This window comes from Spermophilus citellus (genome assembly GCF_964194105.1).
Source record: "Spermophilus citellus genome assembly, chromosome: 3".
NCBI lineage: Eukaryota > Metazoa > Chordata > Mammalia > Rodentia > Sciuridae > Spermophilus > Spermophilus citellus.
The window spans coordinates 45,628,589-45,653,094 of NC_138184.1; the positions used below are offsets into that span (position 1 = coordinate 45,628,589).

At 45.5% G+C, this 24,506-nt stretch overlaps 1 protein-coding gene across 6 annotated transcripts in view; it reads right to left on the reverse strand.

The window, feature by feature from the left end:
• Positions 1–448: 448 nt before the first annotated feature.
• The window catches only part of FLNB (filamin B), a 149,737-nt gene continuing 125,679 nt past the window's right edge, over positions 449–24,506 (reverse strand). For all 6 annotated transcript variants that reach the window (XM_081286658.1, XM_081286656.1, XM_081286655.1 and 3 more), the window contains 14 exons: positions 22,906–23,034; positions 21,779–21,952; positions 20,726–20,884; positions 20,239–20,442; positions 19,446–19,598; positions 19,224–19,346; positions 16,203–16,469; positions 15,548–15,685; positions 14,472–14,587; positions 11,105–11,237; positions 9,144–9,320; positions 4,120–4,338; positions 2,806–3,009; positions 449–2,191 (listed from right to left, as the gene is read on the reverse strand). In XM_081286658.1, coding sequence (XP_081142784.1) covers positions 2,004–2,191; positions 2,806–3,009; positions 4,120–4,338; positions 9,144–9,320; positions 11,105–11,237; positions 14,472–14,587; positions 15,548–15,685; positions 16,203–16,469; positions 19,224–19,346; positions 19,446–19,598; positions 20,239–20,442; positions 20,726–20,884; positions 21,779–21,952; positions 22,906–23,034 — 2,384 coding nt within the window. In that variant the 3' untranslated portion in view covers positions 449–2,003. The remainder of the gene's footprint in view (positions 2,192–2,805; positions 3,010–4,119; positions 4,339–9,143; positions 9,321–11,104; positions 11,238–14,471; positions 14,588–15,547; positions 15,686–16,202; positions 16,470–19,223; positions 19,347–19,445; positions 19,599–20,238; positions 20,443–20,725; positions 20,885–21,778; positions 21,953–22,905; positions 23,035–24,506) is intronic.

Consider the following 24,506-nt stretch of genomic DNA (forward strand, 5'->3'; position numbering starts at 1 on the left):
AAAAAAAAAAAAGCTCTCAGAAAAAAGAGCATGAACACACAGAGGGCAGATGGTGACACCGAATATTAACCTTGCATGTCTAAGGCAGTAGGATGATATGTGGTATGTTCTTGTTTGAGAACATCCTGGAAAATAAGGACTTCCTGATGTAATCAGGAAAAGCCTCCACCTGCCCCTGCTTTTACCTGGGTGAGCTTCGTATCTAGAACTCTCCAAGAGGTGTTGGTGTTGGTGTCCATACACCCTCTTCTCAAAGTCCCCTCACCTTTCAGGCTGTGCCACCTGGCCTCTCAGGAGAACACAGACCTTTCCCTGAAGAAAGAGATCAATCAGGCTCACTGTCAAAATGAGTTGCTCTTCTGTGCCTTTTCAGTCAGGGATTGGGAGAGCTGGTCAAAGGCTCAAACCATTTATTCAGAAAAAAAGATGCCACCCAGGAACGCCAGGGGAAACTTTACGGCGCAAACGTTTTATTTAATAAGTTATAAGATACAATTTACAGTCGGCATTTGATTCCAGTTTGGCTTCCCTGTCCTCGTTTCCAAGGCCTGTGGTCCCTTCACATTAGGCTTCGGGTTGCCTCCAGTTTCTAAAAGGTGGACTTTTACCACTAATACCCACCTCCAACTGCTACACCTCCAGAGCCCTACCACACCCATGATGACAGTGGTCACTTCCTTAGGACTAAGCAGCAAATCAGAAAGTCAGCCTGCCTGGCCCAAGCTACACATCTGAGCTCTGCCATGAGGCAACGTCCCTGATTGCTTTAACTTAATCCCAAAGCCAGCTCAGGTCTGCAAAAGGCTTGCAAACTGCCCTATACCCCATTAAAAAAAAAAAAAAAAATCTGCACCTGCTTATTGTTTTCCCAAGAGCATCCATAAGAATTCCTCCCAGGATTTGATGCAAACTGTCAGCTACGCAGCTTTCACTGTTCTGCCAAAAGAGGGAGATCACCAAAGAAGCTGCTGCCTTTCCCTGCCCCTCAACAATTCCCCAACACTCAGCCAAAAGTTGGCATGAGCTTCATTCTTTCCTGTCTATACTAATATTTTCCTGAGTGACCCACAGGTTGGCAGGGGTGGCTATGAGTGTTGTGTCACCTTATAGGCCTTCATGAGGCGAACACTAACATGTGCACCCACCTGAGGTCACTTTAAAGGTTTTGGTAAGGCTGATAAGTGACTGGGGCGTGTGTTAGAAGCAAGGGCTAGTGTTGGTGAGAAGGGATCTTTGGCAAGTGGGCTGCTGCTGGTCACTGCAGAATTTCCTCCACCAAGTGACTGAAATGGACTTGGAAACCTAAAGCAGATCCGTGGCAGCCAAATGGTCACACTTTTATGACTCTGCAAGGAAATAATCACCAGAGGAGAAGTGCAGAAACACTAGGAAGCCATGTGCCACCAACTGGCTCTGCCCAGAAAGAATGTCAGGAGGCGAGAGTGCAATGGGTGATTGGTGAGAAGTAGTGTCAACATGGTGGAGGAGCACCTAACAGCCTTTTCCTATGGAATATGGGCCCTGGACTATATCCAGCTGGTCTGAAGGAATCCCTTTGCTAAATTACAACCTAAACTAGGTCTCTTCTTTTTTTCCTGGCCCCCTCCCACCTCCCCCTCACGCCCCCCACCCCCCGTCTTTTTTTTGTAAAGGCTCAACAGCAAACCTGTAGCTTAGGTTGGCCAGTTTCATTTTTTAAAAATGTCAGTCTTCCCCATATTCTTGGTCTGTCTGCAGTGACCTGTGCCCTCCAAGGTCTGAGGTGAACTGAGTATACGTTGGATCTTCTTAGTCCATTGGACAAATTTGCATTTCTTATGATTACCCAATGCATCCCTCAAGAGTCAAGTCTAGGACTTATTTCTGAAGGCACTTTAGAATGGTAGTGTTTTGGGATGGGATTTAGACCCACCAACAGGCTGGAGGACATGGTATAAAATGAATTACAAACAAGCGATAAAAGCAACCATAAGAATTCCTCCCAGGATTTGATGCAAACTATTTTAAGGCACTGTGACATGAAAAGGGCTGCCGGGGATGTGTTCTTCCCCCCACTTCACGGCCAGAACGTAATCCCCCCTCTCCTTGACAACATATGTGACATTGTACTGCTGGTTGCCCACATGCTTCATGGAGACCTCCTCACAGGGTGTGGTGGGTCCATGGACTCCAATCAGCAGCATGTTGGAACCTGAAGAGCAAAGGGAAAATGGTCACTCCGGGCAGCAGAAAGAGAACATGTGAACCAAGGGAGACAAGCCTGGGACTTCCTGTTGAGCTTCTGTGAGGACGCTGGGCCCCTGAGCAGGTGGGAGGCTGTGGTGATTACCAACAGAGACTTACAGAGCTTGACAGTGAGGTTCATGTGCCCAGCATTGAGAACAAATAAGTGAAATGGCAGAGCCAAGTTTCTAGTCCAGGTGCTCTGGATGTCAGAACCTGGGCAACTGACCCCTAACACCCAAGTTCAGCTGGAAATTAGAGCAATTAGTGGAAGAGAAGGGACTAGATTAACCAAATCAGTCTGCCCATGTGTAATGGGGATACTACTGCCTTTCATGACTACCTTGGGGTCATCTCAAAGAATCAAGGGGCAAAGAGAGAACAAACAGGTATAGACATTAAGTGCAGGAGAACAGGGCAAGAAACATGGTTGTTTGATGGTGGTTGGGTTGCATGAGGCAAGGGAGAGGGGGGTGGATGCTACTGAAGGCCTTTGCAGGGGAGGTCAAAGTGTAGGAGGATACTTGGCCTGTCTAGGCCCCATTCCCTTCCTCCCCACCCCAGTGGAACCACGCTACCTACCAGCTTTGCTGCAGTCCACCAGGAAGGAGCTCTTCTGTCCCATGAAGGCCTTTGAGAGCCCTGCTCCCTTGGAAGTCACCTTGCTGGCATCTGAGGATGACTTGGGGATGGCACTATAGCAGGTCTCTGTTGATGACCTGGTCACTGACTCCACCAGGATGGACGAGGTTTCATTGGATGAGCCCGGGCTGACCAGACGCTGACCTAGGACATGGAAGAGCAGGAGGGAGGGATGCATGGCCAGACCAGAGGACTCTCAGTCAGAGGACAGGCAGGTATCCCATGTAAAAGTCCCAGAAAGATCCCCACAGCCCAACACCTGGATACAAAAGCCACTATATATCCATATCCCATAACCACAGTGTCTTCCAAATCCCCTGAGGCTTCACCCATACACACAACTAGGATTTGCCTTTCTGGGCAAATGGACCAGTCTGGCCTTAGCTGACAAATTCTGCAACCCTGCAGAATTTACCTTTCCATTCATATAAAATACTCTATGTATAAGCAGGACATATACACATTGAAAGGACATATATACATTATCAAAATTGATTCTATACACAACAGAGGATGTTTTTCCCAAGTTTTCTCATTTTTCTGCGATGAACCTATATTACTTATCGAACAGTGAATCATGACATCATGGAAGGGATTTACCACAATATGTATGGTGGTTACCTTTGGGTGCCAGCTTGTGAAGTTGTTTTTACTATTTGGCATTCTTTCCCTCAGTGTTTGGAAGGAGACATCGTTTTGTAAGTTTGTTTTGTTTTGATTGAACCCAGGGATGCTTTAACAACTGAGCTACATCCCCAGCATTTTTTATTTTGAGACAGGGTCTCAGTAAGTTGCTTAGGGCTTCACTAAATTGCTGAGGCTGGCCTTGAACCTGTGATCCTCCTGCCTCAGCCTCCCAAGTTGCTGGGATTACTGCACTTGGCCTATGTTTTTATAAATTAAAAAATAACTTTTTGATTATTTCAAGCGAAAAGGTTAGAAAGTTTTTTTTTTTTTCAGGCTCTGATTAAACAAATACATTAGATTTCAAGTATGTAAACATTTCTTCTTTTCTGTTAAACGGGGGGGGGGGAATCAAAAAACAAAAACACCCACCTAACCTGCTTTCTCCACGTCTATACTGCCTCACTACGTGGACTTATTTTTGCAAGTTTTCAACACACCGGCCTCTGGAATGTCATACAATTTCTTTACATTCAAGATTCAAAGTAGATTTAATATCTAAAATCATATTGTTAGTCAGATAAGACTAGCTCCATAGGGCAGAATAACTCTGAGGTTGTTCATCATTACCTGTCACTTTGGCTTTGAATGGACTGCCCACAATGTGGTTGGGTCCGCCATATTTGACACCGATCAGATAGTTTCCAGGAGCCATGGGCGTGTACATAACTTTGTACCCCTCTGGGGTTTCTTGGCAATCCATTTTAACTTTGGATGGGCCTTCAATAGTGACAGACAACGTCCCTGGGCCTGCTCGGGTGGTGTTGATGTAGAATTCAGACTGGATGCCTGGGAGAGAGGAAAAGGGAATGCACTAGTAAATGATTTGGAGGGATGAGGGGTGTCATGTGGGGGGCTTTCCTGGGGGTGTTAAAGCAGTGATGGTGTACACATAAGTCTCCTCAAAGAGGGCTTGCCTTGATGGCATGGGAACCCACTGGTCCAGCTCTGACTTCTGGCACAGAGAACCTTGGGCCCTGGGTGGGTAGCTTCCTAACCCAGGGTGAGGCAGGAGTGTGGCTGACATTTCGCCCACAAGTGTAAACTGCCTGGACACCCTGTTCTCTCCTCCAGGCATGAGCCATGGCTGAGGGCGAGGAGCCTGAGTCATCACTGCAAGCCTAAAGTGCTGCTTCAGCCACTGGCCCAGCTCTGCCTAGAGGCGGGAAGGAGAGGCGTGGGCCCCTTTGACCTTTCTTTTCTCCTTTGGGTAGATTTAGAGATGCCAAGGAGGCCCAGTGTCCCCTCTCTTCCTCTTCAGGCTCCTTGCCCACCCCATCCCAAAAACTGGAGTAATCACTGTGATCTGCCAGCCCACCCCCTTGGCCATGAATTCCAGCAACAAAAACAGGAATAAAAGAGGAGCTCCTGCTGAGAACCACAGACCCCACAAAAGCTGCAGTCCCTGTGCCAGGCATTATTTTACATGCATGTGCATGGGACCCTTTCACAGTGGTTTCTGTTTCACAGAATGGCACTAAGACTAAGGGAGGTTTGACCACTTGCCAGTCATGATGTATCATCAGAAAGTAGCAGGCAGCATCTGAACCAAGTCTGCAAGGCTCTGGTGCCCAGGCCCTTCTTGGCCACTGGAAAGACAGTGGAGGTGCCCAAGCTGCAACCTCAGGATACCTAACCTCTTGGTTGTCCCAGGGCATCCTGCTTGTGACAAAAGCCCAAAAGAGAGTACCAACTGATGGCCATGAAGGCACTCCTACCTAAGCCCACAGCTCCACAAAAATCCCACTCCCCCCTCTCTACTCCAGGGGTCAGTGGGGCTGCTTGGGTGTCAGAATATCAGCTGCGTGCCCCCTACAGTGCCCTCTATGGGGCATCCCTAGCACAGCACCCCCACAGGAGGCTGTTTTTGCCAGAGCCCTGGACGCCACCCCAGTTGGGAAATGTTTTGGTTTAATTATAGCCCTCAGATCAGAGAAGGAATTATTGTTCTGGTTATCAATAAAAGAAAAGGAACTACCATTGTGCAACCTTCAAACACAGCCCAGCTGTTTCTGGAAGCTCCAGAGGCTCCTGTCCCAAGTCCCTCCCACTATCTCAACTTTGTCATGGTTCCTAATCTATGTAGCTGAGAAGCCCCTTAAGCAGCAGCTGCCAGGCTGGGGACTGTGGGGGAAGTAGAGAGTCTATAACAAGGGGGTGGTGTGTCCAGGAAGTAGCTGTAAAGTGGCGATAAGGAAAGATATTTGTAAAGTGAAGTTTAAAAGGCCTGGCTATAGTGCACAGAAGCTCCAACTCCCCCCACCCACCCCACCCCTGCCCCCTTAGGTAGCAGAGATTGAATCCAGGGGTGCTTAACCACTGAGCCTTATCCCCAGCCCTTTTCATTTTTTACTTTGAGACAAAGGTCTCACTAAGTTGTTGAACTTGCGATCCACCTGCTTCAGCATCTCAAGTCACTGGGATTACAGGCATGTGTCACCACACCTGGCAGCTCCACTCTTTCTTTCTTTCTTTTTTTTTTTTTTAATTTTTAGTTCTGGATTGTCACAATACCTTTATTTATTTATTTTTACATGGTACTATGGATCAAACCCAGTGCCTCACACGTGCTAGGCAAGTGCTCTACCACTAAGCTGCCCAGCCCAGCACCATTCTTTTTTCTTTTTTTGTGATGCTGAGGATTGAACCTAGGGCCACGTGCACATGAGGCACGCATTCTACCAACTAAGCTCTATCCCTAGTCCAGCTCCACTCCCCCCACCCCACTCTTTTTAACAAGTTATTTCATTCCTGAGGGGGGAAAAAAAATCAGTTCATTCTGACTCTGAGAGCCCAAAAAGGCAAAGACGATAAGGTGGGAAAAGGAAATTAGGAAGTACAGGACAAGAGCTACCTGGCTATTTATTAGCTACTTTAATACTCAGAATAAGCTTATTAACTAAGGCTTCCTTATTTCCACTTCACAGAAAATGAATTGGAGATACAGAAAGGCAAAGAACTTGTCCAGAGTTACAAGGTCTGTCTGACTTGGAACTAAGACACCTGTCTGAGAGAAGACAGGAGAGAGAGAGCCTGCATACAGAAGTCTCTCACCACCACCTCCAGCTACAACCAGGATCTGATACCAACAAACACCTCAACATGATGGTCTTCCCCTCCCCCAGCCTGGCTGAGTTCCTGTGAGTTCAGTGCATGTTTAATGCAGTGCAACTTAGTCTTTAAGGTGAGAGAGGGTAGAGGGGAAGAAGGCATAGGGTGTATCCTGGGGTTCTGGAGCATTTATCAGGAAACACACTCAGTTGCTCCAAAGAGTGGAAACCTCCCTAGTCTAACTCCTGACCTCCAAGCCTCAGCAGAGCCCTGCCCTAAATTCTCCTCATGCCCTGTTCCTAAATCTGCAGAATGGACCATTGAAAGTTTGAGCCAAGAGATACAACAAATCCACCCAAGATAAACACAGGGAGGTTTGCTTTGTGCTGAAGGTCAGCATGCTGGACCCTTCAGCAGCAGAGCAGATACCTCTTCATCTGTTCACACTGCAGCTGTGTAACCTCCACATGGATATTTGGGGAAAGGCTTGGGAATGGGAGGGCTAGAAAAAACAAGACACCTTCCCCTTGACAAGAGCAATATTTACACAGGGTTTGAAACAAGCATGCTCTGTACTCTCCTCTCCTGGCTAGAAGCTTCCCTCCAAGACAGGCTCCTTCTCCCTGCAATGTCCAGTGCTTGCAAAGCTCAGTCTGAAACCCGAGCTCTGGAGAAGGCATGCAATCCGCCAAGAGGAAGTGGGAGAGGCTGGGTACTATAGGTATGAGCCAACAGGAGGATCAGATGGTTGCTGGCTGGCACAGGGAACACAGGCTGCTGTGCACTCAAGAAGCAGAAGGACCCCACCTCAGTGCTCAGTGGGTAGCCTGCCAAGGGTCAAATGCCTGTACTGTTGGAAATTATTCTAGGGCTGCTGGGAAGACAGGAGTGCTAGTTTAGGACACTACACAAAGTGAGGTGAAGGTGCGTGTGTGCCCTCCAGGTAAGTGGGCACTTAGGGAGGAGGGACAGCCTGGGGGTTAGGCTATCACCAGGCTCTCAGATCATGGACCTTGACTGAGTCCTGGTTCTGCCTCCTCCTACCTGAGTGAGTCTGGGGGTGATGGACCTCTCTGATTCCCTTTCCTCAACTGTCAAATGGATTTCACCTAAGGCCCTTCACAAAGGGCAAACTGCTGGCTCAGAGTTCAGTGGGGGCCAATCTGGATGGTCTGAGGAGTCCAGCAGCATTAATGCCATCCCGGGAGGGGGGGGGGCTGTTAAGGCTATTGCTTTGGATGGAGTCCCCAAGAGCATTCCAGCCCATCAGTCACTCATGAATCTGAGTAGGGACCCTTGGGAACTTAAGACGCTTTTGATCCAGGACTGGATGCCAAGAACCATGGCCACTCATCCTCTTTCCCATGAGGAAGACATTTCTTTGCCATCCCACTCACAGCAGGGCAGCGTGATGGGGGCAGGGGAACTAAGAGGAGAGATGCACACAAACAAGGGATTTGAGAAACCAGCATGGGCTGCTTTCCCAAGAGGGCCCCAAGTAACATCAAATGCAAATGAGTCCCCCACTACAGATTTCCCCTGCAGAGACACCCAAGAGGACAAATTCCCTGCCCCAGCATCTTCTGAAACAGTGACACAGTGAATATCAGCCAATGTCCATCTCTAGCTGACCATGCAAATAGTTGTTAGTTCACAGTATGAATACCAACTATAGGCATTTAGAGGGGGGTGGAGCTGTATGTTTGGATACAGAAAAATATTTAAGATGTCAAGGGAAGAAAGCAAGCTGCTCACCAATCTGTGCAATAAGATCACTTCCACAAAATAAAAGAAGCAAAACCATCCATCTGACCATTTAAAGAAGTAGCTAACCAACCTAGCCAGCAAGAATGAAGTCAAATGAGAGACAGGCAGATGGTATGAAGATCTCTCTGAGCTGCTAGGGGTATTTGCTCCTGGACCAGGGGCCAGAGAGAGGCAAGGAGCTGAGGAAGGAAGTAAATTTCACCTTAAATCCTTCTTCAGTTCCTATGTTTCCAGAATCAGATATGTCCCATTTTAATGGAGCAAACATTAAAAATATATTGTAATAAGTCCAAAAAGTTTCAGAATTCTTGAGCCATTTCAGGAGTAGAGAATAAAGGAGGAGGAAATGGGCCATGACAGATTTTATACTATTTTGGTGTATTTCTGGGAGTCCAGGGACCAGAAGAACTGACGGGGAGGGATGATACCAGTGACTCCTGTGCAAGCAAAAAAACTCATCACTAATGACACCAGGTATGTTCCCCAACTATCAGTGTCCTGTCCCTGGGGTCCAGGAACTTGGTGAAGGAAGACATCTGGGCCACAGTGAACAGTAATGACATGATAATACTGCCACAGAGATCTCACTCTGGATTTATCACAGGTCAAGCCCTATTTCCCAAAACAATGGTGGACAGCAGGAGCCTCCAAAGTACATGCTACTCCACTTTCCCAGGGGGAGTATACAGGTGGCTTCTGCAGGCCTTGGAGATTTCCACCTGGCTTTGCCTCTGGAGCTGGCTTTGTTAAAGATAAGAAGTGCAATGATATTTTACCTGTGGTGCCCCCCTCAAGCCCTGCACCATAGGCAGACACCAGGGCAGGATTCCCGGCTTGTCCTGGCTCCCCAACGCGCACTTTGAAGGGGCTTCCAACCACATGGCTCCCGTTGAATTTGACATCAATTGTATGGATGCCATTTTCGTGGGGGATGAAGCGAACAGCATACTTATCTAGGAGAATAAGCAAAGTCACAGAGTGAAACCAGACAGATGAACACGCTGGAGTTAGGTGAGGACACAGAACTGCAGGCCACCCTTAAAATCATTTAAAAAGACACACGGTTCTGCTGGGAGCCTGGCACATAACACGGTGGATTTCAAAACCAGACGGGTCTATTTGTGTGTCCCTGGTCAGCCCTTTGGGAAATGCATCCAAGTCTCAAATTTGGTTTCACACTCTGGCCTCTGCCTCAGGACACTTCCTTTATGAAAAGCTCACTTCTCATAATGTCTCGATACTTGGCCTCTTGAAGGGGAATAAATGGTTCCAACTGGCATTAATGCTCCTTAATTAAGCCCAAAGCTAACAACCACAGGCAAAAGCCAGGTTTTGTTCTTGAGAGTGTGGGTCACAGCATGCGGCAAGAGAATCTGTTAACTGAAGTGGGCACCTAGATTATCCATCTCCTATGCCCGAGGTGACCCTTTCCAGCCTGGGATGCAGAGCATCTGCCCTCCTTCACCTCCTCCTCTCTGGTTAGTCTCTCAATTCTTCCCTGGCTCCTTGTACCTTCATCTCCTATAGAATCTGTTCCCTCAAAGTTCCACCCAAACCTTCTTCTTTTTTACTCAAGTACTCTCCAGAGATCAATATCCTAGAGCTGCCCACCCTAATCCTCTCAGCTCTGTACTTCCCCTAGCAGTTCCCAGCTGGGTACCCATTCTCATGTCCAGATGTGGGCCCTGAATGAATAAAGAAAATCCTTCTTTCTTCAAGTCTAAGTCAATTAGTATAAGGCCATTTCTTTAGCTACAGGACATGACTTAGTCATGGGCATGTGTCCCTGTTCAGTGAGATGGAAGGGGAGCTTTGCTGGAGACTTCAAGAAAAGGCATCTCTCAGACTTCTGAAAATGAATTCTGAGAGGAAAATGTCTCTTGGTTGGTGCAGTGTGAAGACTGGAAGTCTGGTACTGCTGCAGCCATCTTGCTACCAAAGCCAGCCTCACAATGACCCACAAAGCAGAAGAAAGAGTCAAGATCTTTGGGGCTTGGAGAACACAGCTGAATGACCAAATCAAATCACTGCTAACAGACACTTTGATCCTGCTTCTCTCTCCTGCTCTAACGTTTTCATCAGCTGCTGATCAGTTCTCCTGTGACAAAGGAACCATCGGGGGTCATTACCAGGTGAGGCAGGTTTCTGGCCTTGCTCACTAGCTCTGAGCAGTTCTCTGAGGGCAGGGGGCATGTATTCCCCAGCCTCATCTTCCTGCCATGTCTTGACACTCAATAAATGTTCACTTCTTAAAGTTGATTTCCTTAAAGTTGATCGTTGTCAGAGAATTCCATATACCAGGGCACCACCCAAGAAAATCTTAGGGTAATAAGCTCAAGAACCTAGATTCTCTTTTTTCACTTTACAGAAGAACGTTGATCTACTTTTTCCTCACAGCAAAATGAAATCAAAGTATACTTACTTATGTCATAAGGTCAACAATGTAACAAAAATCTGTAAGATTTTGTTAAAATGAGAGAAAAATCACAAAGAATGTCAAGTGAAAAGAATCTGAAAAAATTAAAAGAAAGGAAAGTAGAATTTGTGAAGAAGGAGAAGGAAAAGGAAGAACAAAGAGGAATGGAGGAGGAAGGAGGAAGAAGAAAAAAAGAATTTTATGCCAAAGTCAAGAGTCTCTGTGTTCCATGTCTAAATCACAATTTAGAAACAATGTCGCTGGCAGTGACGAGACTTGGGACGCATACACACAGCAATGTTCTGCGGGCCTCCTGCTTACCTGGCTCCAGCTCAGACACATGGCATTCCTCCACGGCTCCTGAGGGGCTATGCACCTTTGCATCAATCTTGCCTTTTGCACCATTCAACCTTATAGCAAAGGATGCTGGCTGGTTAACTTTTAATCCCGATTCCTGAGAATTTAATATATTAAACAGGTTATGGCCCTTGGAGCTCCTGCTCAGTGGCACACACCAACCTGACCCAGGACTCCAGATGACAGTTCTCGTGCAAATAGGCCCAGAATATGTTTCCAAATAACATCTGACAACAAAAGAGTGTGAGCATATCATGTACATTTCTAGTACAGAGTTCAAGAAAACCAAGACACACATCTGCACAGTTTTGTACTCAAACCATTTAGGCTGGTTTAGGCTGGAAGAGACAGCTCCTGGGGTTGGAGGGTTGGGACAGCTTGGTCAATCAGACTACTGTCTAATCATCTCAAACAAGACTTGTACAGGCCAGAAAATGTAGTATCTCCCCAGCTGAAATAAACCAAGGACTCCTTTTTTGTTTTCTTTCTTTTTTTTCTTTTTCTGTACTTGGGATCGAACCCAGGGCCTCGTGTGGGCCAGGCAAGTATAAGAACTCCCCTTTAAGAGAAGCCTAGAAGCTGACCAAACCATGTACTCCCTAACTTAAAGTTTTATACCACTGTTCTTTTTTCCTCTCAAGGGTAGGAATGGACAGAACATTTAATGTAGGCAGGACTGTACAGTGAGTTGAAGAATCAGCTGGACCTAGGTTTACTACCATTTCCTAGCAATATGACTAAGCTGCTGATCCTTCTTTGAGTCTCAGTAAGTAATGATGAATTACTTACATAAATAATACATTATTTATGGACGTAATAAATTCATCTATCTCAGAGAGCTGTTGAGAGGATTAAATGAAGTTACACAGGTACAACACTCAGCACAAGGCCTGGCCCATACACAAAAAGACTTCAAAATGCCTATACCCATCCCACCAAAACAAAATAAACAAACGAAAACAAAAGAACAAAACAAACAAAAAACAATGGGGAGAAATGTAGTTTTTGCTTTTCTCTGGGTCAGTTTTACTCCACATGTACTATTTGGGACCCAATAGCCTCCCCTGGAAGGACAGAGAACTAGGTACTTAGGAATTAAACCAAATAGCAACATTTAATACACATTAAGACTGGCCAATCCCAAGCAGCAAAATTTTATAAGTCAGCACTTTTTTGTTTTAAACTTGATTAGACAGCCACACCTCAGACACTAATGAAAGCAGGGATCACACTTCCCATGCAAGCAAATCATCAGGAGATCTGATCAGATTCTCAGTGGGGACTGGATTTGACATTTCTAAATTTCCAGGTGCTGGCATTTCTAAATGCCAAGGGTGCTGGTCTAAGGACCATATGTTAGTAGCAAGTCCCTAAAGCTGTGCTGTCCAGTTAGATAGTCACTAGCCACATGTGGATATATGTATGTATGTAAATATATAAATATAAATTAAAAATACATGTTGCCTATGTGTATATAGACTATAAAATGAATATCTTTACATTCAAAACACTTAAAATTAAATAAAATTCCAAATTCCACTTATCAGTTATTCTAGTTACATTTCATGTGCTCAATAGCTAGCCACAGATGGCTAGGGACTACCATGCAGCACAGTGAAAATGGGGAACATTTCCATTGCTGCAGAATGTTCTACTCTACTGTGCTGCCTAGAGCTTACAGCCTGGGGAGGAAGGACGTAACACAAAATTAAGGATTCTTTGATCACCAGATCACCCCTATTCCACTCCCTCCTCCACGAAATGCCAGCCGACTCTAATTTTCTACAAAGTCTTGAAAGCAAGACAAAACAATACATGCCTCTCTTGCCTAACCAGCACCAGATGTGGCTGTGTAGGCCTCCACTAAGGCTCTGATAAATAATTTACACAACCCTCAGTATCAAATAACCCAGAAAGAACAGGGGACAATGTAGACACACAGGTCCCTCTTGCTGTAGCAGCTGGTTGCAAAAGCTTGATAGAAGGCCTCCTGCATGCTTACTGAAATATTTATGACCAAACTGTGATGTGAGGACTCTATAGCAAAGGTTTTCGGAAGAGGCTTTCTCCAAACCAGCTCATTTTGGACACAATCATTTACTTTACCTGAATCTGCTTGCCGCTAAATCCTCAAGAGGGAGATAAACACCTCAGAAGATCCAAAAGGAATCTTTGAGATGCATGAAGGCAGCTCTATGCCCTCAACAAATGCTGGGTTTATCTCCCTCCATAGGTTTAAGCCAGCCACAAAAGAAGCTTCTGTTAAGAAGCCTTTAAATGAAACACAAGAAATACATCTACACCACAGTGACCAGTTAGTACCCTTGGTATTCTCCACATGAGGCCTCTTCAATCTATGAACTATGATGCTGGTTTGGGTTCTATCTCAGTCCCTACCTGAAAGACTAACATTTGGAATATCTAGGAGTATTCCAATTCCCCCAGAATAAGACTAGAATCTCAAATGTAAATGAAGCCTATGGAACTAGATGCAATGATATCACCAATCTGAGATACTAAAGTGGATATTAATCAAGCCAATATTTTTGAGAACTCAGGGCAGCCAAAGGTTATACAGAAAGCCCCTTAACCAGAAATCCTCTTTAGAGAGTCTGGTGTTATTCTACAACTTAAATGCTACTTCTGATTTCACACAAATTATTTTTCAGTGTCCTGAGCAACAGATGCAGATGCATCCCAAGTGGCTCTTAGTTTGGCTAAAGGTGCCAATGCAACACTGAAGTGACCTGTTTGAGATGGGGTTGGGGGTTGCTGCATCTCCTGGTATCCCAGTAGGGTGGACAAAGCAACCATTTGCCTCTAGATCCGGGTGGAGATTCAGGCAACTGCAGTCAACAGCCCAGTTTTTGAGGTGAGAGAGACCTTACTCTGCCACCTCATGCTAGCTGGATCCTGGCTGCTACAACTATTCTATAAAATCATCCTATAAAATAAATCGCAATTGACTTTGAGGGAAAAAGCAGCCAAACAAGAGCAGGTTAAATATCACTGGGCTGCTGGTTTTCTGTCTGTTTTGTTTAAGTCTCTCCTTATCCCTTAACCAATTATTAACAGGCTTCCTTTGTTTCTCTTAAATAAATATTTAAAAGTAAACTTGTCCCTAAACGTTGAGGTGTGCTGTTGATTGACCCAACTGTTTTCTGCTCTAAGTACGTGGGGAGCTGACCCTGTCATGGGAATGCTTGCCCACAAGGGGCAAGACTTGAGGTCAAAGTGAAATCCCCAAGGGGGGATTGAAGAGGCCTCAGGAGTCCAGGGGTCTCACTGGCTGGCCTGTGGCCAAGGAGACGGATGCTTCCTTGCGTCTCACCTGAAGGCTCATAACAGTGAGGCGGCGGGCGTCGTCAGAGGGCGCGATGATGGGCACCAGGTAGGGGCTTTCAGGGATGTGCTCATCATTGAACTTGATAGACACCTCGTAGTTACCTGTAGGGATAGGAAAGCTCCATCATTTCACAGATTCTAAAAAGTTACCTCCAGAGTGGCCTCTGGCTTCTTAGCTAGGACTAAAATGTCTTCAGAGAGAGACACAGCCTTGCTCCATGGCCATAGCTGAATGAAAGAGTATAATTTTCTTAATTTGGCAGGGTTAGGCCCACAGGGTCCCCAAAGGGTCTATGCAGAGAATTCAGGAGATCCACAGACTCGAATGGGGGAGGAAAATCACATCTTTAATGAAATTTAGTCTTTAGAAATGTCAATAAGAAATCACAGCACAGGATTAGTACCTGTGACTTATCACCAACAAAAACAGTATTTTTTATACCATTTTAAGTTTTATAAATATTTTGTATATCATTTGCACTGATCACTATTTTGAAATTAAGGTCATTAGTATACCATCACTAAATCTTATGATTTAATGTATTAAGAGAGAGAAACATATATTGTTATGGTGCATATCTGATAACTATCAATACCTATGTTTTAATTTTGATAACTACATTTTAATATAATTTATTTCCTTTATAATCTAATATATTTTGTTTCAAAATATCATCCTAAGAACAGACCCCATATACTCTACCAGATGCCAAAAGGGTCCCTGTGACACAAAAAATGAAGAACCTTGCTCTAGGAAACTTAGACACCTAGGCCACTCTCCTGGGGCAAATGTCCCAGTCATGGGCCATGAGTTGACAGAAGCATTTGAAAGAAAGCAAAGAGCAAATATGCCAATGGAGAAAGAATTGTGAAAGATAATGATAACAAGAGTCCTCACCCCGTTGAGACCCAGTTATTTTCTGCAACTGGCTTTCTAGAAAGCTCTCTATTGTGCCTCCTCCCACAAATGCCTTGGATACTTGAGTTAGATGGGTTTCTGTTCCTTGCAACTTAACCATCTCTGAATAGCAAAATGTGTTCAGTCAACCCTTGAGTACATACCAGGCTCTTGGGCAATATAAGACACACCACATGATCCGTTTTTATGGTCATCGAATGTAATCTCGGCCTTACTGGGACCTTCAACAGCGATGGAAAGGCCTCCAGCACCTGCTTCCCGGGTCCAGATGCTAAACTCAGCTGAGAGTGAAAAAACACTGGGTTAGTGACTGAGCCAAGGACAGCCCCAGCCCCTCTACCTGTTCAAATCTGTAGTGCTTGGTTTAGTCCCTCACCAGCCCTTTCCTCTTTCTCTAACCTTAGGCAGGATCCAAGCAAGGGCCATCCCTGTGGTCTCCTAAGCACTGCCCATGATTATTAAGTTCACAGATAACTGGCATCTTTTGAATACACCCAAATGAAGCCAGAAAAGGATGGGAATAAAGGACCCTGATGATTGGTTTTGCAGCATTCTAGTGTGTTCCATAGCACATCAGACCCTCTTAGAGCTTCAGATCCACACTAATAAGTTATAGACTCTGAGAAGTCCTGGAAGCCTGTTTAGCTTTGGGCAATTCTCAAACTTACTTAGCCACAGAAGCCTTGAATAAGGAATGTCACTGAATGCCATCCATGAAAAGTCTTCCCTTTAGAGCCAGGGGTGCAGGTTATCATCCCCAACAACTCTCAGTCTCCTCCAAGCTGCTGGAATGCTCACCTGGGACTCCTGCTTCTCCTCTCTCCAGGCCAGGGCCTCCTGCCCGAACTTTGTGGGCACCCCCTTCACCAAGTGGCCCCACAGTGAACTGGAAGGGGCTGCCGGTTACATGCTGTCCACGGTACTTGACACTGACCGTGTGAACGCCCATCTCCTGGGGCACAAACCGGACACAGTGTGAGTTCTTCCCCATGGGCACAATTTCTGCCTCAGTCACACGGCCAGAGGGGCTGGTGACATGGGCCGACATATCACTGCTGTTGATTTCTGAAAGGAGGCAAGAGGTTGGGAAAAAAAGGAGGATTAGAGCAGGGGCCAGAGGCAGGTGGAACATGCAGGGTAGCAGCAGAAGGCAAGGCAGGTGCAGCCTGGTGGACATAGGGTGCTAGGCCCCCTCCCCTTCGGGCTGGAGGCCTGTCCTCCTGTGGCCAGCATGGAGTGGGTGGGGCCCTTCAGGCACCCAGTGCAGATTGCATTCTAGGGTATTGACACTTCTTGCCCCATCAAGTATATTTACAGCCTTCCTGGCTGGAAGTGAGTTAATCTGATGTGACAGCTTCAAACCAGGAACTGAGCTGCAACATATAGATAAAAAACCAGAGTAGCTCAGGTACATCCAGAACAAAGGTGACATGGCCATCTGTCATGCTTGGACGGTTCTTCTCCACCAGGCAGGTAAGGGTAGAAAACACAAGGGTCTTCATCCTTTACTGTCAAGAAGCTTTGCATTTCTTCTAGGCAATAACACCAGATGCAGAGACAAAGGTGAACACGTGTCAGTCTCAATGGCAAAGGGAAAACCATGCGCGAGCAAAAGCTTTCAGAAGCAAAAGCTTCAGACTGAAGATCAGACAGAGGCCACAAGATGCCTCGGTCACCAGCACCAGGGTATAGACCACATGTACGTTGTGAGCTGCACGCATCATGCTAACAACTGTGCCTGTGCCAATGTGAAGGAGACAGGCAGGCAGGGGACACACAGGACACTGAGCACTACCATCACCTACAGCCCATATGAAACTGCGCCCTCCGGCCCTACAGGATCTGGGTTGAGGAGTTTGTGACTCTGAATCCTGAGGACAGAGAAGGAAGGGAGGTTGAGGAGAGGTCATCCCAGGTTATGTACTGAATGTTTATGTTCCTCCAAAATTCATGTTGAATATTACCCCGCAGTGTGGTAGTTTTACGAGGTGGGACCCTACAGGAAAAAGCAGGATTTGATGAGTTCATGAAAGGAGAACCTGCAGGATGGAATTAGTCCCCTTAAAAGAGCTAGAAGAGTCTGCTTCTCTCTGCTGTCCACCATGGGAGGATACAAGAAGGCAGCCATCTGCAACCTAGAAGAGCACCCTCCCCAGAACCCAATCATGCTGGTTCCTGATCTCAGACTTCCAGTCTTGACCAACCATGAGAAGTAAATGTCTGCTGGTAGTCCTTCATTTACAATGTTATAGCAATCCAAACTGACCAAGAGATCCCCTTCCCCCTGCCCAAAGCCTGGGTCCTGAGGATATCTGGAAGCTGATGAGCTACCCCAACAGAGGAGAGGGGACCATGTGGGTAATGAGGGGAACTGTGTGTCCTCCCAGAGTCGTCTGCTACCAAGTAACCAAAAAGAATAACAAAGTCATCAAGAGATTTAAGACAAAGAACAAGCGTCCACACTAATACAAAGATAATTCCAAGAAATAAATAAGAAAAAAGAACAGAATGGATAATTTGCAAAATCAGAAACATAAAGCAAATGCAAACACAGTCCTCATCACTAATAATTCAAGAAATGAAAATGAAAACCAGATACTGTGTTTTTCCATCAGGTTGGCCAAAGTGAGAATGAAAGGCAGTGATGGTGGAAAATATGTAGAAATGGGCACCAATACATTTCTGGAGGGCCATCAGCCAAGTCATGGCTGCATATGAAATGTACCACCCAGCAATCCCCCTTCTGGCCATGCATTCTCCCTCCAATGTGGGAAATATGCACTTTTTATAATCACAAAACAATCTATACAACTCTTCTAATGTGATCTTGTTTTTTAATTTTTTCCTGGTACTAGAGATTGAACCTAGGGGCACTTTATCACTGAGCTACGTCCACAGCCCTTTTTATTTTTTTATTTTGAGACAGGGTTTTTCTAAGTTGCTCAGGCTGGCCTCAAACTTGCGATCCTCCTGCCTCTGCCTCTGGAGTCACTGGGATTACAGGTGTGCACCACTATGCCCAGCTTAAAGTGATCTTGTTTTGACCTTATAGTAATGAGGCTTCTTCACACATTCCCATGTGACCCAACATTGTTGTGCCTACACAAGACCCTACCAACTACAGCCGAGAAGGCAGAGTAAATAGATACACAATATACTAGGAACAGGAAAACCAGTCCTCTTTCAAGGAGATCACAAACAAGTTTTGATTTTCCTTCTCTGCAGAATCGGTGCATGCCAGCTTATGGGTGGAGGAGCTCAGAACTCTTACTGACACCATGAATTTTGTTTGGGAGGATCCCTATAGAAAGAACTAGAACCACATTCCAGACTGTGTGGCCTGTTTACTGCTCATTGGCCCCACGAGGAAAAATTCATCGCCAAAGGGCTGGATGTAGCCCACCCAGTTTTGCGGTACAGCCCTCTTCCTAATTTTAGGCATGAAAGAGATGAGTAGAAATGTTAGAAGGCCACTGCAGGGCCAATGTCACTTAAATCCTTCCAGACACTGGCATCTGTATCTAGAAGTGTGACCAGTGCTCTCACTGACATTTTTCTTTTTGGCAAATAGTAAACCTAAAAGCATATCCATGTTCTGCCCATGTAACATAATAAAGCCATTTTCATTTGGAAGAAGAGAAAGATAGCAGGTAAATAAATTTATTTTTCTTAATTAGGCATCTGTGAAAATAAATATTGAAAACAAAATGAAATGAAATAAAACGGTCACCAGAGCTGACTTAGGTAGCACGTTCTGAGCTAGGCCTGGAATTGGTTTTCTATGGTGCCTACTACTATGCCCTGATCCCATGCACCCACCTGGGATTTTTAGGTTCAAGTCGCAGATGCTCCCAACAGTGGCCACTGAGGGGGCCCGGCTGGTCCGGGTGATACTCTCTTTGACTCTTCCCTCACCACTGATCTTCACAGTAAATGGACTTCCTGAAAAACCAACAAGGTGCTCATGAGCGCCCAGAGGCCAAGGCACAGCATTTACAGAAATCCCAAGCACCAGAAAAGGAGGGCAGAGGTCACACGTACCAGGAACATGCTCATCAGCAAATTTGGTGGAGACAATGTAAACCCCAGGCACGGTGGGGAAGTAGGAGACCTTGCAGGTGCCATCTTCCAGGTCCTCTGTCTGGATGTCCACCTTGCTGGGGCCTTCCACTGCCAAGGATATGCCGCCATAACCTGCAACACAGCAGCCTCCGGCCATTCTGACAGCAGCTCTCTGACAAGTGGGAGCCCACTGACTATAGAAGGGACATCTAACCCCTAACTATTTCTAGATAGCAGAAAGTAAAAGCAGCCCTATTTGGAGAGCCTGGGACAGGAGAACAGTTTAAAAGCCTCTGAGAAGCCACACAGTGACTAAACTGCTGAACAAGGCTTTATCCAGAGGACTCCTTCCTCATGAACACCTACTATGTCCATGAAACCAGTCAGGAGAATACTACCTTGGCCACCTGGCCCAGCATTCTTCACTTAGGATAAAGCCAGGAGACCCACCATGAGAAGAACAAACTGAGGGCAGTATAGGCAACAAAACACAGGTCTGTGAGTTGTTGTGGATCTAGATTCAAATCTCAGGAGCAAATATAACTATAAGCCCGTGAGCCTTAGTTTCTTTATTTATAAAACAAATATGTTCTCTCCCCATGGTCATGAGGTTTAAATGATTATGTAGGTAAAAGGACCCTCAAGGACCTCTCTGAGTTTGAAGACTATTCAGAGAGAAAAGGGAGTTGGTAGGATGAAGATGAAGCAGATTGAGAAAAAGAAGCCATTTCCTATAAGTTCTGGGTATTTCCCCTGGAAACATGCCACAGACCTGCATCTCTTGTATCCACAATGAAGTCAGACATCTCAAAAGTCCGGCCCTCTGACAGGCCTCGGCCGTAGACTTTGGCTCGGCGTGCATCACCAATCTCCGATTGGACCACCATAATGGACACGGGGCTGTTGGCCACATGGTTGCCATTCTTCTTGATACTGACCAGGTGTTCACCCACCTCCCGGGGAATGAAGGAGATGCCTGGACCAAAACATACATTGAGGTATGTAAGAGGAAAGAAGGAGATGGAGGAAAGAAAGTGGAGAAGTGGGAATGTCATATTCTCAAAATTGTAATTGACAATTTCCTTCCTAAATTTACAACAATCCAGAATATTCAAGGGTGTCAATATCAGAACGAAGACTTTCTTCATGCATGTGACCCAACAAGTTTACCATGTCACACTCCAATGTGCCACCAAGAAAGCACCTCAGGAGCCCATCCCCAGCCATGAGTCCAAGCTCACCACCTGGAAGGCACTCACCGATGTGGTTATTGGGCAGCCTCTTCAGGAGACAGGGCTCATCACGACCAGATGGTGCCTTAATGCTGGCTGTCAGTGTGCTGAGGTCAGTCTCACTGATGTCAAGTAGGAAGTCAGCAGCTGAGCCCAACTTCACCTGGGAGCAACGCCTGCTGTCATCTGGGAAACAGCCCCAACAAGGATCCTGTTACATGTGGCTGCATGGAAGCCCTCACTCCAAATGCCACTGACAGATTAACAGGTAAGAATTAAATACCCAGTTAAGTGACAAAATGTGGCTCTGACCATGAGCACACAGGACCAACAAAGAATGACTGGTACTCATGCCTGGTTCAAGGGAAGACTAGGAGCTGGCAGGAGCTGGGGATGTGGATCCTCATAGGCCACTTTTTGAATGGAAATGGAAGGCACTTCCCACCTGTTGCCATGGCTTGGCATTTCTCAGGGACGCACTGATCATGGTCCACAGAGGGCTACTGGCTGCTTCAGACAGGTCGAAACACCACGGGGACATGAACCTCAACTTGTGTTTTTTCCTTATAACCCACTGAAAATTAGAACCAAACCCAGCAGGTGGAACAGAGGTTAGGAACATGGGCTTTGGAATAGGATAACTTATCCTGAATCTTAGAATACCCACACAAGAACTCAATTAAGCTACTACCTTACCAAGCCATGGTTTTCTCATCTATAAAATGGAGAACAGAAAACCTGCCTGGTAGTGATGCTGGACTTCTCTGAGCTACTGTACTCATGCAGTATTATCTGCATGCCTCTCTCTGAGGGCTTGTTCTTTGCATGATGAAGTTATACTGGTGTAAAATAATCATCCTCGAAATGGTAGCTTTTGTTTTTCCCTAAGTTATCAGTGAAGAGAAGAATTTAGCCTGCCTGAAGGTGGACTTACACCATGGATGCTCCTCTAAAGAGTCTCTATGAAACCTAAATTCAGACAGATACAGCTTGCCACCCCTGGTCTCATGCAGAGAGAATGGCTGTCTGAGGCAGGTATATCGTCCCATGAGGACAACCCTAGCAAACCAGGGAACCCACCTGTGATCTTGGCTGTGAAGGGGCTGCCAGGGATGTGCTTGTCATTGTACTTGACCAGAATGCTATAGTCGCCTGGCAGTGTAGGCAGGTAGGTCACGGTGCATGTCCCATCTTTGTTGTCAATGCAGCTGATTTCTGCTTTCGAGGGTCCCTCAATAGCCAAATCGAGACCACCTGTGAGTGAACCAGGGAGGGAGGGCAGTTAAGAGACTTTCCTTGTCTCCACAGGGACAACTTAGCCAGGGCAACCCTGATGCCAGGGACAATAGGCTGACACATTCCATGTGTGTGCTGTACAAGGGGCCTAGGTAACAAAGAAGTAATTTACAAGAGGGAAAAGCTCACTGGGCAGACACCCCATTGTCTGCCTTGGGTTCTCTCTAGTAATCCCTAACTCTTCAGGACGTGTGCGATAAGAATGACATGGAGCCCTGTAGGTCAGTAACACATACAGGGTGGTGCCAGACACATTCTATCCCTGTTAGCTAGACACCATCACAGAAATCCACTAGAACCACAGGTTAGGAAATACAAGGGACATGGGCACAGAGCTTTAACTAGAATGAGTTGCTACAAAAACTTACAGGAGGATCTGTGGATACATGTGCAAAAAGGACAAGAACATCTTCAACAAAAGCACGTTAATTCCAGGTGAGTCATATAAAATATTTCATAGTACAAATTTGATTTTAATTGGAACACAGGACTTCAAAAATTTCTGTATTGGAACACTGGGCATATAGCTCAGTGGTAGGTAGAGTGCTTGGTTAGCATGCTCAAAGCCATCGATTCTGTCCCCAGAAAAAGAAATTCTATAATAGGTAGAAGACAGAGTCGACCTAAAGGATACATAGATCTATGTGAGAGAAAAGATAATGCAAATATTACTACTCAATATTTTCTTTTTTTTTTTTTTTTTGGAGACAAAGTCTTGCTACATTGCTCAGGCTGGTCTCAAATTCCTGGGTTCAAGTAATCCTCCCCTCTCAACCTCCCAGTGTTGAGACTACAGGTGTGTGCCACAGTACCTGGTAATAATTTCATTTTAAAAAGCTTCCCTGGAATCATGTCCACTTAACTCCCCAAATGGAAGGCCAGAAGCACATAAACATTAAACCACCCAGTACCTTCTCCTGCATCCTCGGTGACAATTGTGAAGGTGGCCGTTTTGTTAGCTACTCCATACACCAGGCCTGGACCATATGCAGAAACACTCCCACTGTTGGGATAGTTCACATAGAACTGGAGAGGGCTCTCTGGGTTTGCCAAAGAAAAACACAAAATTGGAATTCATTAGATGATAAACGAGCACTCAGATGACAGGTATTTTAATGTTAGTTCACCCAACCACAGGCAGGTTCCTGAGGAGAGGTGGAAGATAAAAGGAGATGCCTTGCCTCACCATATTAGGACTCTGAGGGGGTCAAATGAGTATCATTCCTTCACTCAATTACAAGAGAAAAACAGTCCCCAAGGCTACTCCAGACTGGGGTTGGGGGCCAGTGGCTAAAGCGGAGGAATCACTGCACTGTATGAGAGGAAATGATCTACTACTAGAGGGAAAGGTCTGGAAAAGTCTTTTTTGGAAGGCCATTTGCCTGTGCCATTCAAAACGAAAGTCCTTATTGATCTAGGGAGATAGTAATGGATCCCACAGTGGGGATCCATTCCCAGCCCTATGCAAAGAACACTTTAATTCCCACAGTGTTTACATGCAAATCAGGAAAAGACCCCAGTGTCCAACGATACAGGAGAAATAGGTCTATTCGTTGGCCATTTAAAAATAAACAAGAGAGAGATTTTTGTGTTCTAACTTGAGAGATTATCCATAGTAGGTTGTGTTAAAAAGAGAAAAAGTAAGTTGCTATATAATATTAATACCAATTTGTCTTTCTTTCAAAAACAAAACAGAACACAACTGTATGCATGTTAGCAGGGATACAGAGAAACATCTGATTTACCCAGGCAGGGAGTAGAAAGGCAATGTGAGAAAGACATTTTCTTACCCTCTCTACCATCTGTATCTCTAGAATATTTAAACAGATGTAGATAATACATTTGTTCTTTAAATATCATGTATACATACCAACATAAACAAAAGGAAATGCGAAACTCAGACAAGTATTAGCAACTGCTATCATGAAGGGCTAATTTCTCTAATATTTACATTGTACTCCAAAATCAATATGACAAAGGCCAGTAACCAAATAGAAAAATAGACCAAGGATAGAAATGTTCAGTTCACAGCAAAAGAAATATGAACAGCACTCAAATGTATGGACAGTTGCTCAATCTGGTTCACAAGAGAAATGCAAATAAAGCAACTCTGAGATACTGCTTTCTTCAACTTCATACTCACAAAGATCCAAAAATCTGAAAGCACATTTCCCTGTCCATGCTGTGAAGAGGCAAGTGCTCTCCTCCACTGCTGGTGGGGGTATGGATGGAGTAGCCCCCAGGAAGGGCAATTTGGCAAGATATAGCCAACCCACAGAAGACAGCACCTGTGTCCCACAACTCTAAGGCCTAACTCCCACAAGTACCCAGTGAAAAATGTGAGAAGATGGATGTAAAAAGACTGGTGACAGCTAAAATGTGGAACCAGAAATGCCCTCTGAAAGGAAATTGGTCACATATATAATGGCTCATCCAAACAGGGTGAAGGTCCATATGAGAGATGAAAAGAGCAAAGATAGATAAATGTGTACAGATGCTACTATTTATGTTT